The following is a 20,445-nucleotide window of genomic DNA, read 5'->3' as shown; positions in this document are numbered from 1 at the left end:
GTTTTCATAATCATCGGTCTAGCAATCATTTGCAGACGTTTAATCAATGATTCAGCCAATCCATTCTGTGTATGTACATGAGCAACAGGATGCTCAACAATGATTCCCATAGACATACAATAATCATTGAAAGTTTGGGAAGTAAATTCACCAGCATTATCAAGTCTAATTTTCTTGATTGTATAATCGGGAAATTGATTCCTCAATTTTATTATTTGAGCAAGTAATCTTGCAAATGCAACATTTCGAGTTGATAATAAACATACATGTGACCATCTGCTGGAGGCATCAATCAATACCATAAAGTATCTGAATGGTCCACATGGTGGATGGATTGGTCCACAAATATCACCTGAATACGTTCAAGAAACATTGGTGATTCAGTTTGGATTTTGACTGGTGATGGTCTTATAATAAGTTTTCCAAGAGAACATGCTTTACATTGAAACTTATTATTCTGAAAGATCTTCTGGTCTTTCAGTGGATGACCATGTGTATTTTCTATAATTCTTCGCATCATTGTTGAACCAGGATGTCCCAATCGATCATGCCAATTGGTTAATATCGAAAAATTATCAACTACCATGTTTGATTCAATGGGACTTATGTGTGTATAATACAATCCAGTAGGGAGCATTGGTAGTTTTTCAATCACATATTTCTTTCCTGATTTATATGTGATAAGACACATATATTTCTCATTCCCTCATTCATTGTTTGAGTATCATACCCATGGGAATATATATCATTAAAACTCAACAAATTCCTTTTCGATTGTGGTGAATATAAAGCATCATTGATAAAAAATTTTGTACCATTAGGTAACAAAAATTGTGCTTTACCACATTCTTTAATTAAGTCTACAGGACCTGATATTGTATTCACCCTTGTTTTTGTTGGTTTTAGTTCCAAGAAATATCTTTTATCTCGGAGGATAGTGTGCGTTGTACCACTATCGGGTATGCAAAGTTCAGCTTTGCTCATAGTATTTCCATATTTCAACTTCAAAAAATATATGCAATGAAATAAAATTACTGACAATAAAATGCAAAAATATAGCACACAATAAAACATTATCATATGGATACATAAAATATTTTATATATTTATTCCACCAGCAAATGATCATTGTCTGAGAAATCAATCAGAAAATCTCCAGCATCAAAATGAGTTGAATCACTCAAAGGTTCACTTTGTTCAGTGAAGTTGGTCTCCTTTTCTTTCCCCTTTAATGATTCTTTATAAAGTTTACAAAGATGCTTAGGTGGCTCGACAAATACGGGACCAATGTCCTGGAGTACCACATCTGAAACAAGAACTTTCATATCTTTTTGAGTGATTCTCATTAACACTCATATTTTCATGATGCCTTTTCTGTGGATGGTTTGGGACGTTCTTTTGAGATGAGTTATAAAAGTAACTATCTCGATTATTTTCAAAACCACGGGCCGCGTCCACGACCACGACCACTTCCACGTCCACATCCACGACCAACGACACCTCGATTTCGTCCTCGACCAAAATCTTGTTTATAACTTTGATTTTGGTTTCCAGATTTAAATTCATTTTTGCTTACGACATTTACTTCAGGAAATGCCGTTGAACCAGTGGGTCGTGCCTGATGATTTTCTCACTAAATTCATTTGGTTCGAATCTTTCTTTTAATCCTTCCCACAAAGCCATGGGATGCAAACGCAAAAATATCATGGCTTTTGTCTTTTCTTGGGATGTCGATATGCCATTTTCTTTTATGGTCTCATTTAACCCAATGACTCAAGATTCATTTATACATCGAGAGTCCATGCATATAATTTTTTCCGTGATATCAAGAGCAATGAATTCGAGTTTGCCAAGTTTGACATGGTGGTACTAAAAAAAATTACGATGCATTTTATTAGTTAATGAATATTGCAATACAAGTACATGGATAAACAACAAGTACAAGTATTTGTAAAAATAAAGAAAACACACGAGGAGGATATTCTCCGATAAATAAAGACTCGTGAGTATGATAACCAAAATAATTAAAAATAACCTTGAGAAAGCCATCTTCTTTTTTCTTCGAAAAATTTGATGATGAATAATTTTTAGAGAAGAAGAGAAAGTTGGAGTGATGGAATGTATTTGTGAGATCATATTTATAGGGCAAAAAATAGCCGTTGTTTACCATTTATGACCGTTGGGGTACAAAAAAAAATAAAGGTATGTATTGTATAATTTTATGATAATAATATGATATATATAATATTAGACATGTTTAAATAATTATGTATATCATATCATAATATTATAATGAGTGTCATAATTTATTTTGTTTAAAAACCTTATAGGCTTTTATACTTGTCGTATCCCTTACCGGGAGTGTGGGATGTCGTCTTAACATCCTCCCAGGATTTATAACAAGTTTATGAAAAATTTATTTTTATTATTTCTAATAATAACATTATATTGTATATTAAATAAATACACAATAAATAAATAACAGTAAAATAAATATAATTATTTTTGTTACCTTTTTTCTTCTGTTTGGAGCTTGGAAAAGTATGTAGGAACTTTTAGAGCTTCGTGCTGATAACGTGTTGTGAAAAAGTAAAAATTTATGGTAAAAAGTAAAAATCTCAAACTCTCAAAATTTACCAAACTACACACTTTATAATATTTTTCTCTCTACTCAATTGTGATTTCTTCACAAATGAGAGATCTATTTAGAGGAAATCTTACAATAATCCAAAAATAAAATACATCATTACCTACATCATACACCACTAATTTTCAATATTTACAACTCTTATTTCAACATTCAAATATTCAATACTCACATTTTAAATATATTTTTCAACATTTTAACCTGTCATGTCCCGATTGACTAGATCTATTTAAGCGTGATTCTACGATGTCTCTGATAATAATTACTTATATTCGTCCTCGTTCAACAAGAAATCCCCTTCGACAACATACTAAAATGGAAAATAAATTTTATGTCCCCGAAACAAATGAAATAAAACACCTTCTTTATTAATTACCTTATAAATCATAACAAACCTAACAAGGAAACAACAAGAAAGCTGCAGGCTGCACATGTATTTTCTTCTATTCACAAAACTAATCCTGCTCAACTTATTATGACACCATACCAAATGATCCCTCGTCAATCTCGACATGCTCAAAACCCTACACACCAATTTCATATCTACTTGCGAGAAAAAGTAGAGGACTTGATCCCATTCATCTTCATCCACTGCCCCGTCGAAATCTCCTTAGGAATACAATTTTCGCTCCTTAAAACGTCCTTGATTCTTCCTTCTCTGCATTCCATTCCGCGACCAAACGGAACAAGCACATCATGTCAAGAATATTTACCAAAACACTAAATTGAAATTGAACCACATTTTTAGTCACTGAAAACCCTTTGATTTTTTGTTAATGAATATACAAACATCCAACAACGATCAAAATCCATGAATACTTCACTTTAACTCGATATAAATTATAGAATAAAAAACAGTGGATGTGTACCTTGAGAGATCTTTTTTGAGGTGAAGAAGAAGCTTGTTGTCTTCAGAATTGGAAACCTGAGCCATTTTCTTGATTGATGCGACGGTGCAATCTTGTCAGCTCCGATAAATCTCCAAAACAATCGGATCGATTCTTCCACTATTTCCACTAACATTCCACTTGTCACACCATATTCATCCAACATGTCATTTTTCCCATTCTTCCTTTTGTCTTTTACTTTGTCCTCTGCCAAATTATGTAATCTATCTTATTAAACATGCGCGAAACTCAAATATTTTAAATCATATAATAAACAAGACTTTATATTAAATCCATGGATAGGATAGAGATAAATATATATATAAGTCTCACGAACTTATCCATGTATGATGATATCAATCAAACTGAGAGCGTGAACGAAACGAATCGAATATCAATAAAAATATGAAGCTCAAAGTTGAGCTGAATCGAAATAATTTACTATGATTGTGAAATGTTCTAACTATTGCTCAAAAGTAGAAGCTCAGCCCGACCTATTGAACAAAATAGCTTGGGCTCGAATTGGCACACCAAAAAGTTAGAACGTGTTAATAATTAGGATGCGAAATCGAATATTTTTCGAGTTGGCTAGGAAAAACTCAGCTAGCAAGTTTACACCCCTAGTTCAAACCAAACACAAGCTAAGCGTGGTATTTAAAGTACACAATCAAGATTCAGTGTTAACCTCTTATCAAAGGAACTTGAAGAAGGTTGCGAAGAACGCATCGATTTTTGACGTAGTTGTGAGTTCTAGGCCCTTGGAATGGCTCGTCTTCTATAAATCTTTGAATAAGCACTTGGAACTGCTGAAACTCTCCCGCAACCTCGTTGTACCGATGGACTCCACCAGGATCCGAAACCCACAAATCCAGGCTTTTTCGTACTGCCAATGCAAGAATTCCCAAGAAAGGCAATCTGGCCAACGTATACGAGTTCGAGGTCTCCTTGCAATTCGGTTATGAACTTCTTCATGGGTCGCTGCCATGGATTTTGTGTGTCCATTGCCACAGATTCTGGGTAACTAGGGATTTTAGTGTTGGTGGTGATGGTGGGATTGAGTGGAGAGGGTCCTTTAGCTGCAAGAAGCCTGTGGTCAACACAAATTTGCATGAGGTCATTTACATTGGGAGGTTCAAATCCGTTGTTTTTAGTTGGAGGAGAGGTTTAAATTTCGTTCCAAACTTGATATAATTTCAATCCTTTTATGTTCAAAAAAATCCAAATGGCCCTTCCCATCCATCTTCAACATTATTATTATAGCATGATAAAATTGTTATTCACCATGTAATCATGATCACAACCTCAATCTCGTAAAAAAATATTATTATATTTCTATTGGCTCACCTAGGATTGTAGTCCCGTTGGACGCATACTTAAGTATAAACGGAAGTGAGAGAAAAAAAATTCCATGCAATAATAACACGAGCCTAATAATTTAAAAATAAAAACTTGTGTGAGACGGTCTCACGAGTCATATTTTGTGAGACAGATTTCTTATTTGGGTCATCCATGAAAAAATATTACTTTTTATGCTAAGAATATTAATTATTATTGTGAATATCGGTAGGATTAACTCGTCTTACAAATAAAGATTCGTGAGACCGTCTCACAAAAAACCTACTTTAAATTAAATTACGGCAATCATTTATAGTACTTGGGATATGAATCATGATATGAGTAGTTTTTTAAAAAAAACAAAAAAAACTTACAATTTTTAATGTCAAATATACTTATATCACGTTAGTATTTTAAAAGAAAATTATTCTCGAAACCAAAAAATTACTTGAAATATAAATTTTAGAAAAATTAGTATATATAGGAATTTTCATGTTTTTTTTTTAATCCTAAAAAAATGTGGCAATTGGGAGTAGTGGACTGACCTATGGCATACATCTTTTGGTAGTTCAAAATATCGAATTTGCGCATCCTTTCTCCGTAGCTCTTGAAGAACTTGTGAAGCTCCCTATACAGTCTTCATGCTGGAACCTTTCATCAATCTTCCATGGCTTCAAATCTTCCGATATTCTTGGCGACTCCGATTCTTCGAAGATGGTGGGGAGACCCGTGTCCCGAACTTTCCTTAGCTCCATTTTCAGCTGCTCAATCAGTTCTTGATGTTCCCACAATGACTCCAATTTGTTTGCATCATCCGAATGCGAACTTTGCGAGTCCTTTGATTTGTGCTCTTCAGATTGATCTTTTGTCCTAAGTTCTATGTCGTTGTTCTTGTCAAAAAAATCGGCCTGAGACAGGAAATCTGAGTTTAATGTTATATGATCATGTGGGTCGCCACCAGTGGAAAGAAAATGCTGCAGCAATTCTTGATTTTCTTCGAATTCCGACAACTCATTCTTTGAATCACTTGTCTCGATATCGATATCGAATCCATCGTCCAAATCTTTGTTGGACAGGAACTCATCGTTGGTTAAGTCTGTATCAGATTCCACCACAGAATTTTCGCCATCTTGAAATAGGGGCTCATCAAGAAAATCTTCTCGATTTCCATGAAATTCCTCTGTTTCAACCTCTTCCAGGCCAAATTTTCAGCATGAGATTTCACACTCACGTCATCACACCTGCTCCAGATTTATATCACAAAAACCTTCTACATCTTCAGATGCATCACGGATTCCATTTCCATCAACTTCATTCACGTGTGAAGTTTCAGTTTCTTCGTGCGAACTGATACTCGCACAGAGGGAATCACTTCAGAACGAAATGAAAAACATTCTATCTTCCTGGAATTCTATAAATTCCTCAAGGGTGGGGAATTTGAAATTTCAAAAACGCCTCCGATTCATGTTCTTCTTCATAAACAATCACCATTTTCCCCGTTTCGGTCTCTTGATTAAACGGGGAATCGCCATTTTTCTGCAGCCTGTGTCCGAAAACTATCGAATAAAACAACACACATAAAGAACTTAAAGAAGTAACATAAAAAAGAATCCATGACACTAGAAAAAAAGACATGCACGAACCTGGAAAACCACGCGAAAACGAGACTGAGAAGTGGGAGAAAATAAATGGATATAAAGTACAAAAAACCCTGAATTAAAGATGCTATCTTCTGGAAAATGAAGCTAGAGACATAACCCATTTCCAGGAAACTGAAAAGGATTTACTGAATTTGAAATAAGCATCAATTGTTTTACGGGCTCTGGATTCAGTTTGAAGCAATGAAAAGGCCGGTGATTCGATTCATTACTCCTTTGAATATTTCAAATTACGAATGGACTTTGCACCTGTAAGTAAACACGTTGAGTAAAAAAGAGCCATAAATCGGGGTCTGAAGAAGTTGAAATCCGACCTAATTGGGAGGGAAGATGATTTTGACAGCAAGAAATGAGGGGAGATCGTTACCTGCAAGCGACTGGGCACTATAACTCGTTTCTTTGCTTGCCTACAGGCATGAAATTCTCTGGTATTTATTATTACTAGTAACCAAACCAAACCAAACACACGAGATGTATGAATAATAATATATGAATATTCTTTTTCAAAAAAATTAGAAAAATAAATAAAATTAAAGTTTATAGCATAAGTAACTTAGAAAAAAATGAAATAAAAGAAATTGAGATCATATGGAATTGAATTTATGAATTTTAATGTTAATAGAAAAAGACAACGGTTAATTAGTGGAGTAAAATTTGAAAGAATATCTTTTTGTCATTTTTGTCCAAATTGTTAGTTAATAATAATTATTTTCAGAGTTATATATGAAATTCGACATTGGTATAACCAAGTAAAACCAAAATAGTTTCTATAACGTATTAAAACTTTATGATATAATAAAAATGTGATATGATATGATATACATACATAATATACCAGTAAACTTAAAAAAACATGAAATTTGTTGTGGGGTTTTTTGTCAAGAAGATAATAAGTGGGGAGAGGTGGGTTTGCTGTGTAAGAGAATATTAAGTCGAGAAACGTGGGTGTGCCGTCAAAAATTATTGTTGTTTGGTCAAATGATTTATTAGTGTCCAAAATTTTTAATTCATCCTCTAGTTTATGTCATTTTTTTATATATATAAAAAGCAGTTATTTAAGAAATTTATGACTTACTGATGAGAAATTTCTTCCCCATTTTTTAAATTATAAAGTGGTCTTTTTTTCTAGAAATATGATTTAGAATTTTATTGTAATTTCAATTTTAAAAGTTTTAAAAATAATTTTTATTATCATATTTTCTAAAATAAACCGTCACTTTCTTAAAAGAAATAAAAAATCAGATTTAGTAAATATTTTAAAAAAGTAAGTTTTTTTTTTAAATCTAATTTGGTCTTTAATGAAATAATTCTTTCCGGGACGATCTAATTATGTAAATAAGAATGATCTGATCCTAAAGTATCAGTTTTTCAGAATTTATACTTTCAGAGTGACGTCATTATCTGGTCAAAGTCCATTTCCTCTCTCAAAGATTGGATCACGAGTTGATTTTCGGATATGGATATTTGATCTGACCCAATTCATGAAAATATTATTTTTATATCAAAATTTCATTAAAAAACAATATTTTTTCATATATATAGATCGAATCGACTTATTTTACAAATATAAATTTATGAGACTGTCTAATAAGATGCTTATTGTTAGCTAATAAGGTAACATTTTTAGGCCTAGCATTAGTAATAAATAGCCCCCTATCCAACTCATTTTCAATTAATTAGCTTCCAACACATATTAACTTATTTTGTCCCGTGAATTTAATAAAAATACAATTCTTTTTAATAAATACAAATCGCACTTGCTGAAACATGATCCAATGCTTCATCAGATATTTGATTTAAATTAAAATAAGAATTTATTTTCGAAAGACGTAAAATTATATTGGATTAATTTGAAATCTGTTATAATCATGCAGCTATCGCGCAAGTGTCTTCGAAATCTTTTTAATTTGAATAAAACTTTCAAATGAAGCAATTAAAGCATACTCTTAGATTGCGTAATTTATATATATTATGAAATTTGATTTGAAAATTGATAAATGCTTGTATAACACCGAACGTTTATCGTTTTACCAAAAATTGTACTTCATGGTAACGGTGCAATTCAGCTCTTTAAAATCGTATCGTAGCTTAAACGCTATGTTTCCGATTGTCACATGAATAATAATTGCACTCCAACAATCTCTCTCTTAGTAATTGCACTCGTTGCAATCAATAAGAATCGAACACGTGATCTTGCATCTCATACCAATAGTAAGACCATGTGTTTGCCGCTTTACTAAAAAATGTAATTGATGGTAACATTACAACTCAAATATTTAAATTACATCAACTCTGTCACATCCCGAGACCGATGTGTACGACCGACGTTTAACAATCACATAATCGTAACCAACATATCGCAATACAAATCTTGCCAAAAAGTTTATATCATAAATCATATCAATGTCTTTATAATACGATTAAAACTAAAATGAAATTAAATAGGCTTAATCTTGAACTAATCCTTCGTAACCAGCCCCAAAACATGGTTTGCTCATGCTCATCTAACTGGTCTTATCTACAGAGATATTAAAGGTTAAGTGTTTGGGACAATACTTAGCAAGTGGTTGTCAATCGTGCACAACAAATACCAATGATACATATACATATACAAAATCATAATTTCGATTATAAGCATGTTGAATCTAACAGGAACAACAAGACAAACATAACACTGAAATCATCGTATTTTTCATCGTTTATTGATCAGTCATTTATACTAGTAAAAGATGCATACGTGTTGCATGTGCCATTATTATTTTAATTTGATCAAATAATATTAAATAATTAACGCGAAATTATTTTCAATTTAGAAGAGTTGTTCAATTTAAAAGGAAAGTTTTGTTTAGATTTTTTTCTATGTATAATATAGAGTGAATTGAAGTGGTTTTTAGTATGGTATGAAGGGTAATTATGTAATTAAATATTTTGGTGTCCTCTAAGTTAGATACTCTAAGGATCTCACACTTATAATATATATAACATAAAAGTATAGATGTTACTCCTCTAAAGAGCGATAACAAATTAACAATATTATAACTTACCGCATCAGGCCTTAACAAAACATATCAAATCGGAATTTCATTTTTGATCTCTAACTCGAATCATTATGGTGTATTTCAAATATGCTTTCGAATATATATATCGAATATCAAACGAATTAAAAGATAACATATCAATGAACGAATATATCATGACTATCGAATTTTGAAAGACATACGTAAATGATTATTTTGGAAAACATTAAGCCCACATTCAAAATAAATGCACAAACCTTTAAGAAAACATATATACATTTAAAATCTCTTTTCAAAATTATGTTTAAAAAACGTAGAAAACTATATATAATGCTCGAGTTTCTTGGTTCAAAATGTTGAACATAAACTTACTTGAATTCGCAATATACAACCTTCTGTTGATATTATTTAAATGTTCATGTTTATGAGAATTTTTAAAATTAGAATATTATTTAAATATGTTCATGTTAGGATCATTAAAGAATAAAAGAGGTTAATAATTCTTTTAAAAATTTTCTACTAAACTTTGTCAAATAGTGTTATCAATCTTGATGGTGTTAAATATCAAAACCAGATTTTCTCAACTCTAAGAAACTGTCGGACCACATATTGCCGAAACATTTCGATGAATCTTATGGCTAATTTATATTCAAAAGATAAATAAATATAGTAAAGAAATAACACAAGTGTTTTTCATGGAATTTCGAAAACTCAAGCTCCTTCGTCAATTCTTCTTCCACTTATGGAAGGATTTCACTAGAAAGCTATGATTTTACAAAACTTATAACAACGTTATTCAAACTTATGACTTATCAACCGTCTAAATTGAGACTCTTTGTAACTTCTTACAACGGTTGAGACACACAATCTAATAAGTATTCTTTGGAGTGAGGGCTGATGAGCAGTGAATAGTTATCAACTTGATAAGTGCTCGGAAGTCTTTTGAATAATGCAAATCGTCTGTTTTATTTGCTCTTCTTTTCATTCTCTATTTACATTATCTTATGTATTTTTCCATTCAACATTCAACCGAGCTCATTAAATGAGCATTAATGCAAATGTAATGTTGTCGTCGTTCTTTCTTGGTTTATCGTATTTTTTTTAATGAGTATAATGATATTTACCAAATGCGGTAGAAAACGGCCACTGACATCATAAAAGAACTTGCTCTATACATAGACTTTTGTGCAAAACATTATGATATTATGTTTTTTGGGTATGATCATTCTACCAAAGTTTCTGAAAAAAAATAGGTAAGATTCTTATAAGATGTGTTGATTTGACCGTTCATAGATATCATTTAGGGATGACAAAAATCCGGTTGGGAGGGTTTGGTCAACTCGGGACCCGCCCAGCCTTCCTTTAGACCTGTCCCGTGAAATTGGCCGGTCCAATTCGGGTTGAACCCGTGTAATTAATTGATAAAAAAATTGTAATGATATATTTTCATATGAACATTTAATAAAATAAAATATTCATCCAAAATTTTATAAACTAAAATAATAGATAACTAATTAATTATTTAGTCAAAAAATATAATTATACATATATTTTAGATCTATAGGCATATTTTGGCAAGGCGGGAGTGGGTCCGAGTCCAGGTCGGGTTTGACCAAAGCCGAGGCCCGCTCGGACCTCCTTGTACGTCGGATAGGCCGGGTTAAACATGGTGAGTTTAATACGGGACCGGTTTAGACTCGACCCATTGTCATCCTTATTATCATTGGAAAAAAAGAACGATTGAGTAGTTTGACACAAACTAATACATACGAGGTGGTTGAGTAATTTAGTATTGCGAGACTGGTTAAAAGATTCTTCTGGAGCGGTTGAATGTTTGTAATACGAATCGAACGATAACTTAATATATTACAATAAGTTATTGTTTGTAATCACCAAAATTATAAGAAACAATTCATTTTTTGGATTTGTTTTTTATGCTATCATTTAAACTTAGCTAAGATAAGATTGAAAATAACTTTCTTGAGTTAAATTCGAATAATGTTGATACAATTTGTGCATTAGAGAGAAGATTTTAATTGTTAAAATATAAACATCTCATAGAATTGTTAACATACATGGTTTTGTACCATTAAAAACAATATATTATGACGTGATCAAAATTTTAAGCTCTAAGCCTTTTATGCTTAATAATTTAGTATAAAGTTATTTAAAATATTTCATGATGTTTTACAAGAAAACAACACTATATGTTTTCAGTATTTAATCTTTATCATACCCTAAATTATTAATTAACTTTTAGTCACCAATTACGAATATTATTATATCGCGCTTTGGTGTACCTAAATCCATATTATGGGCATTGTTAATTGAAAATTGGTTTCTTATACATGCGAGTTTAGATTTCTGTCAATCTCAAACTTTCCACTTGATTTGGTATTGAATTATAATATTTGGTTTTGCTATAAAAAAATTGTATAATTATGATTAAAATGAGGGGAAAATCGACATGCAGCTATTGTCAGCTTCTTTCCCAATTTAATTTTTTTTTTATCACACTTGTAGTAAATTATTTTACATATTTTATCAAGAGGAGGTCTCTTGTGAGACGGTCTCATGAATCTTTATCTGTGAGACGCGTCAACAATACGGATATTCACAATAACAAGTAATATTATTAGCATAAAAATAATACTTTTTCATGGATAACCCAAATAAGATATCCGTCTCACAAAATACGACCCGTGAGACCATCTCACACAAGTTTTTGTCTTTTATCAAAAGTTATAGTTGTCAAAAACTTGTGTGAGACGGTCTCACGGGTCGTATTTTTGTGAGACGAATCTTTTATTTGGGTCGTCCATGAAAAATATTACCTTTTAATGCTAAGAGTATTACTTTTTATTGTGAATATTGATAGAATTGACTCGTCTCACAGATAAATATTCGTGAGACCGTCTCACTAGAGACATACTCGTTATAATTTAATCAAATATCACGTTTTGATCACGCTCTTACAAGAAAGTTAATACTTCGTAACAATCTTTATCTCAGTAATTGCAATATCTTACAACTATTTGAGAATAGAACAGATAGCCTTGCTCTGATAGTGTAAAATTGAAGCGTATAACTTTATTCAAAATTATAGTTCATAATAATAGTGAAACTCAATTTTTTTAACCGTTCTTATCTTTGCTTCCCCCGATATTATGGCATATTCATTGCCTACGACATGATGTTTATAAATTTTAAAAGCGCGAGTGAATAAGAGATTTTCAAATTTTGGCATTTGCGAAATATCAATTTTTCTGGAAGTAAAAGAATATTAATAAGAAATTCAAGTTTAAAATGAATTAAATGAAGAAATTAATATAGCAATTATATTTTTTAGACCGACCCCACATATTAATACAGCCATCTTAATAAGGCGCACCAACACCGGTTTAATGTGGCCCAGACCCATAACAATTAATGGGTTTTGTGGGCCCTCCACATCAAGAGGTCCTTTTTGTACTTTGAATTGTTTATGGTCCACGCTCTAAATACCTCCAACAAGTTTAAGCCTCCGTATCTTAGGCCCAACATCTTATGCTTCGTTTTTTTCCGAAATAATTTTTGTATGACCTGTTAATCTATGGGTTTTTTTAAAATATTATAATTTAATAAAATAATTGAAAAAATGTGGCAAATTGCGGAGATTTGAAAAACTATAACAATCCGGGACTTACTATCCCGGATTCATATTTTTTATTTTTATTTTTTAAAAAAGGAAAGAAAGTGGAGCACGAATTTAAAAAAAAATAAAAGGGAGATCGGCGACGGTGTAACCAAACACCGTCGCTATTGACGACGGTTTTACCAAAAACCGTCGCTAAGGGAAGCTGTGTCGTGTTTTTTTCTTTCTTTAAATAGAAATGCGGGTATTATTTCCATCATCGTCGAAATAATTGTTCATCATATTCATTTTCGCAACTTATTTCTTTCATTCAATTGAGAATAAGTTTTAAAATTTCACGTAATTTTAATCTCCGTAATTTATAATACAATTAATATTATAATTATACCTATAGTATACATAAAATTTCACGTAAATATAAAGTCCGTAATTTATATACATATTCTAATTCCAATAAAACAATTAATATTATAATTATTGTAATTGTTGTAGATAAAATATTATATCACGTAAATTAAATATAACTATTGTAATTATTATAGATATATATTATATCAAGTAAATATAATTATTGTAATTAAATTAAGTATATTAATTAAATTTTGTAATTATTGTAGATATAATATTATATTACGTAAATTAAATATAATTATTGTAATTATTGAAGATATAATATTTTATCAAACTAATTTTTAATATCGCGATTAATATTAAAAATATACTATTTAACTAAATTATAATTAATCATATAATGTTAGTGAACAAATTATAATTACATTAATATAATAAATAATACAAACAAAATATTAAAAAATTAATTAAATTATCTTCTCAGACGTAATTATACGGAACTTGTAATAATATCAACGGACGATGCTAATATCTGAAATAAATGACAAGTATTATAAACAAAAATAACTTCTTAATATATAATTATAATATTATCAACGAAATTAACCATTACATTTTCGTATCTCTTCAAATGAAATGGACGATAAAATCAACAAATAATATTAATATATGATCGAAGTAGAAAAGATGGATTTTGCACATATAAATCGAATGAAAGAAATAAATTGCGAGAATAATATGAGGAACAATTTTCGAATACCCGCATTAGAATCCGTGACAGTTTTTCACGGATTTACCTTAGCGACGGTTTTTGCTTAAACCGTCGCCACTAGCGACGGTTTTTGGTTAACCGTCGCTTCACAAACCATCGCCGATCTCTTTTATTTTTTTTTTAAATCCGTGCCCCCACTTTCTTTTTTTTAAAATAAAAATAAAAATATGAATCCGGGACAGTAAGTCCCGGATTGTTATAGTTTTATCAATCCCCACAATTTGCCACATTTTTACAATTATTTTATTAATTTATAATATTTTTTAAAAACCCTTAATCTATCTGTCTTTGACTACAAGCAAAAACTTGTATGAGACGGTCTCACGGGTCGTATTTTATAGACATATATCTTATTTGGGTTATCCATGAAAAAATATACTTTTTATGCTAAGAGTATTATTTTTTATTGTGAATATCGGTAGGATTGAACAGATAAAGATTCGTGAGACCGTCTTACAAGATATCTACTCTGAATACAATCTTTCGAAATTTAAAATAAGAGAAGATTTTTTGTGAGACGTTTTTTACATAATATTTTCTCGAGATGAGTCAATCTGATCTATATTAAAAATAAAAACAATATTTTTAGCATAAAAAACAATACTTTTCATTAATTGAGTTGTATATGAATACGACAGAATACGTGTTCTTGTGATTTAGTGCGCTTTGACTTTTCATAGTAATCGTTAAGCGATATTTTAGAGCAAAAGAGGGTAAATTAAGATATTTTGTACTTATACATATTCATCGTTTTCAAAAGAATATGATATTCGATTAACATGTATAAATCTTATATTAATTAAAGGAAACTTCGAAAGTGTACCAATTATTGTATGCTTAAGTTAATGGAACCTAATTTTCTAAAATTAGGTAGTGATAACTGGTCATTGTTAATGGATCGGGTTGATCCGGAACAGCATAATCTAATTCGATCCGAAACGGATTAAGGTGATATAAGGTCGATTCAAATCCGATATTATATGGAATCGTCTTAGTTTCTAAAAACTATTATCCGGAACCAAAACTAATCGGGTTCGGGTCCCTTCCTCTCTTTGTATTTATATACATCAATAATTAAGCAATAAGTGCAGACAATTAATTGGCGGACCAATTCAGACACAATTATTCACAGTGTTTATTAATAATATTCCGTCTTAGCACGCGATATTAATAAGTGGATTTGGTCCTCAGTAGTTATTATTATTATTATTATTATTATTATTATTATTATTATTATTATTATTAATTTGAGTAGATAAATAAAACATTCACTTGTCCAAATCTATTAGATAATTACTCCTCGTTTAGTAAATATTATTGAACATTTAAAATATATACATACTCATATATAACTTACAAATTAATTACTAATATATCAACAATTTCTTGCGTCATATCAGTATTTCGAAAAATTTGAATTAAATTGTTGAGGTGTAATAATTATCAATACTTTGTAGACCAATCGAACGTGAAATTTGAGTTGTTGTACGATTTAAAATATTAGAATTACTGCGCTACCACCAACTATATCTTTTGGTAAAACGCTTATTCAATAATAAAATTGCTATCATGGAGATTTCATGTGTTCAAATTTTCCCAATATAAGCATATTTATACTTCTTTGGAGGATTGTTGGGTAAGTGTGAAAATATGAGAAATACTAGGTTGAGTGACCTTCTGAGAAATGCTCTCGTGCGTCATGCTGCGACGATGCATCGTTTGATTTGTTGACTAAGTGAGTCGTAAAATGGATTTCATATATCTTAATGGGTAAAATTGTTTCGATTGGAGACATCACTAGCGGCAGTGTAAGGGTAAGACTGATCTTGAGAGACTGAGACACCAACAACAACGAGGCACGACCCCAAAACCTTAATCGGTTTCACGAGCCTAACAACTCATCTCATTGGCACTCATATCGGTGCAACCCATCCTGTCCACCTATAGTTTAATATAGAACTCTACGCTGTCAATATAAGAAAATAAAATTGCGTCTTGTCCAACAACTATAGTTTTTGCCCTAGTGTTAAGCGATGATACTAACAATTGATATATATTTTGGTAAAGTGACAAATTATCGGTCTTACAATTTGTATAAGAGGCAATGTCATTGATTTGCTTATTATTGATTGCAAAAATGCAATTATTGAAAAATAAATTGTTTAGTATATAATCGTTTTCTGTTTTGTAGAACAATTAAAGCATGTTGTTTGAACTGTTATACGGTTTAAACTATTAGAATTATACTGTTAACATCAGATATATATTTTGGTAAATCGAAAAACACTTTCTCCTACAAATATGTACAAAAACATTTCACGTTAAAACCATATTCTGATTAATCAATCATCAAAACCTGTCATGATTTTTGGAATTTTTCATACAATTAACCGTATAATTGGATTTTCATAAAAGAAGCAAAAATGGTCTCGTAATTTGGTTTTCATAGGCGTTTGGTCATTTGATTGGTCAATATTTGGTATATGCAATAAATTTGGTTTTTATGACACATTAATCAGTCGCAGTTTTCGGTTTTACCCAACATACAAGCAAAATATCGAACGTCAAATGCAGTCACCACTCCGATGAAAAATAAAACTAAATATATTTTCAAAGAAATCGACAAAATCTCAGCTAAATAAAGACCAAACCTTACAATAATCAAATATTTTGTATAATCAAACACAAAAAATTAGAGTAGAAGATAATCAAATTTTACTAGTCAACCTAATATTAAGATGATGCACAATTCACAATGTACATGGGGAAGGAGAAAATAAAATTATATTATTGAAAACTACTTCCTATTTAAAATAGAATGGGATACTGATATTGCAGTAAGCATGCAAAACTTGAATGCTAAAACGTAGATAATAATTCAATGGTCGAACAAGGGAGGCAAAATTAGGGCAAATAATTAAAGAAAAGGTACAAAAATTAGGGTTTATGATTTTGGCAGCGGGGTAAACTCACATTGAATGCCACACGTTTTTGGGTATTGAGGCTTCTGCAGAAGCAGCAAAAGAGGTAGTGGACAAAGCTGACTTTCATACTCCATGTTAGAGTAAATGCATTTCCTGTCAAATTTTTATTAGATATTTCATGTCAATTTATATAAAAAAAATATTAAATACACCAAATAATTGAAAATGTTTATTTTTAGTTGAAAAATTAAAGTATATATAAAGCAGCAACACGTATTATAGACATATATGTATGTACAAACGTTTTAGATTGTCTTATTTTCGTGTGTCGCCTCTCTAATCGGAATGCAGAAATGTGATGAAAATGAAATGTGTCTTCCGGTCCTTATTCTTCAATCCTTGATTGATATATATCAGCAAAAACTTATGTGAGCCAGTCTCACAAGTCATATTTTGTGAGACAGGATATCTTATTTGGGTTATCCATGAAAAATATTAATTTTTATGCTAAAAATATTACTTTTTATTGTGAATATCGGTAGGTTGACTCGTCTCACAGATAAAGATTTGTGAGACTGTCTCACAAAAGACCTACTCTAGATATACATCATACATGAGAAATCCCCATTCCCATTGTGATACGTATTCCCTCCTTCCTTTATTTGATCTATTTGGACAAAATTAACCTTAAAGTCTTTATCTTACAAAATAATTATCAACCCAAACATTTGCCCTACCTCTTTTTTTTTCTCCAAAATAATGACAGACACGACGACGATATTAATAATATTCTGTAAGTACTTGGATCCAGGAATGGTGATCGAGATTGCATAAGATCTTTAAATGAGGAAATTCTACGATAGAACAAGAGCGAGACAAAGATATCTCAATAAAAATGTGACACAAGGAAGATGATAATAATCTGTATTTATTTAGTGTAGTCGAATATCAAAATTTTATTGAAATATAGTCTCGTTTTTTATTCATTGTGTACATAAACATCGATATATATTTTTTCTTTCTCGTGACAAAAAGTTTAAAAAAAGAAGAAGGGATGAATCCTACTTTGACCCTCTCGAGGACTCCTTTTACATTTTACGGTCATGTCATGATATAGAAAACACATCAATGTGGCCTACTTTCTATATATGTGGATGAAAACAAAACACAGCCAAAACACAAATGTCTCAGCTGTCTCAAATAATAAGTAAAATTTAAAGATTGGGAAAAAAAATTAAAGTGCTAACATTTTCTGTTCTTAAAGCACTGCGGAAGTTGGCAAAAAAATAAAAGGAAGAAGATTCAGAAAGCAGACAAAACTAGCTAGTAGCGGCGGGGGGGAAATGGGGAGACCGCCTTGCTGTGATGAAACGGGAGTGAAGAGAGGGCCGTGGACTCCTGAAGAAGACATCATGTTGGTATCTTTTGTTCAAGAAAATGGCCCCGGAAATTGGAGGGCTGTTCCCAGTAAAACAGGTTATATTTTCAGTTTCTGTTAATTTTCTTGCAGCGAGAATAGAAATGCTTTACCATTTCTGGGAGAAGATTAATCTGCTCGTAATATTAGTGGTTAATTAGAGGATCGATTCACTGAAAAGATTTGTCTTTGCAGGGTTGAAGAGATGTAGCAAGAGTTGCAGGCTAAGGTGGACCAACTATCTCCGGCCAGGGATCAAGAGAGGCAGCTTCACTGATGATGAAGAAAAGATGATTATTCGGCTTCAAGCCCTTTTGGGCAACAAGTATGCTACATTCATTATATCGACTCTAAGAATTAATTAAAACTTTATGTATATAATATATTGAAATAGCAACCATGTTCTGTGTGTGCAGATGGGCTGCCATAGCTTCTTATCTCCCGGAAAGAACAGACATGACATCAAAAACTACTGGAACACTCATTTAAAGAAGAAACTCAAGAAGCTCGGAATCGGATCGGTAGATCAGTCTACCCTCGTCGAATTTTCGCCGAAAACTCCGCATTCCATCTCGAGAGGGCAGTGGGAAAGGAGGCTACAAGCTGATATAAACACAGCTAAGAAGGCCCTTCAGGATGCATTGTCATTTGAGAATAATGCTAACCATTCTTCTCCAGGCCAGGCATTTTCTTATGCATCAAGCACTGAAAACATCGCCAGATTGCTCAAAGATTGGGTCAAAAAGACACCGAAATTCGAGGGATTCAATCCAAGTACTCTTCTAGTACTCCGATTTCGTCGAAATGCGATGTGGCATCGAGTGATGATCAGATCCTCACTCCTGGAATTGAAAGCAAAGTGGGATTGATTTGTCTGAAGCATTTGAATCCTTGTTTGGATTCGGTCAGGCTTATGATCAATCTTCAAGCTCTGGACTTTCGAGATCCGTTCCGATAGTAAACCCGACCCGGATGGCTTCGCAGTGCTGGAGGATTGGCTGTTAGATGATCAAGCTAAGGAAATTTGAGTAACTTCGATTTCGATGCACATGAAGGTATAATTTAATCAGCATTCGATTAATTTCTATGAATTTTTTTTTTAAAAATTGCCCGTGAAATTAACCTTTTTTGTTCATTTTTTGTGGTTAGAAGTGATGAGAAATTACGATTCATGTCACGACTTGTTAATCACTTTCTGTTTTATTCTTGATCTCACATGTTGTACATTAATTATTTACAATATCTTTTGTGAGAAAGTCTCGTACATCAATGTTGTGAGACGAATCTTCTATTTGAGTTACGAAAGAATATTACTTTTTATTATAAATACGAAGATAATCAACCCATATCACAATTAAAGATCCGTGAAATCATCTTCCAATGAGATAGACTAAATTATTTATCCGTGTTTCATTCTTTAACGTTCCAAATGAAGTACTTGAAGTTAAACAGTACTCTTTACTGGCTTGGTATTTTGTGCATCTTTGGATGATCGTATAAGCAGAAATGATAATAAAATAAAAATAAAAATAAGGTCATGTGGTTCTATTTCTTTACATGTTTATATGCGAAAATTATTTTCTTATTATAATGTTTTTAAATTATAGTTTTACTATTTACACATACTTTACTACCGATGTTATTTGCACATTAATTTATGTTGCATGTACTCGATTTTATGTATATATTTTGTATTAACATAAATTCGAGGGCAAATAACTTCCGCCACACTTTATTTAATATAGACCAATCTATCTATTTATTATTAGAAAGATATATATATTTTAATCTAGTGATCTATAT

The 20,445-nt window shown here is 31.4% G+C and overlaps 1 protein-coding gene, 1 long non-coding RNA gene and 1 pseudogene across 2 annotated transcripts; 1 reads left to right on the top strand and 2 right to left on the bottom strand.

Moving 5' to 3' along the window:
- Nucleotides 1–3,042: 3,042 nt before the first annotated feature.
- LOC142535141 (uncharacterized) lies at nucleotides 3,043–6,335 on the bottom strand (annotated as a pseudogene).
- A 16-nt stretch (nucleotides 6,336–6,351) lies between these two features.
- Nucleotides 6,352–6,976, bottom strand: LOC142535143 (uncharacterized). Its single transcript, XR_012817391.1, has 3 exons — nucleotides 6,895–6,976; nucleotides 6,513–6,776; nucleotides 6,352–6,412 (listed from the first exon to the last, which is right to left on the bottom strand). It is a non-coding gene; the product is annotated as an uncharacterized LOC142535143 (long non-coding RNA).
- An 11,548-nt stretch (nucleotides 6,977–18,524) lies between these two features.
- On the top strand, nucleotides 18,525–19,697 carry LOC142535140 (transcription factor MYB94-like; the record flags this gene model as incomplete). Its single annotated transcript, XM_075641685.1, is given in 7 exon segments — nucleotides 18,525–18,701; nucleotides 18,838–18,967; nucleotides 19,059–19,096; nucleotides 19,099–19,427; nucleotides 19,498–19,588; nucleotides 19,591–19,662; nucleotides 19,665–19,697. Coding segments are annotated over 7 exon segments (826 nt in total), but the record flags the coding sequence as incomplete, so codon positions are not given.
- Between the last annotated feature and the right edge of the window lie 748 nt (nucleotides 19,698–20,445).

This window comes from Primulina tabacum, unplaced genomic scaffold (assembly GCF_025594145.1).
Source record: "Primulina tabacum isolate GXHZ01 unplaced genomic scaffold, ASM2559414v2 Contig813, whole genome shotgun sequence".
NCBI lineage: Eukaryota > Viridiplantae > Streptophyta > Magnoliopsida > Lamiales > Gesneriaceae > Primulina > Primulina tabacum.
The sequence above is the reverse complement of the archived record's forward strand: the minus strand, read 5'-3'. Positions and strand labels throughout refer to the sequence as shown.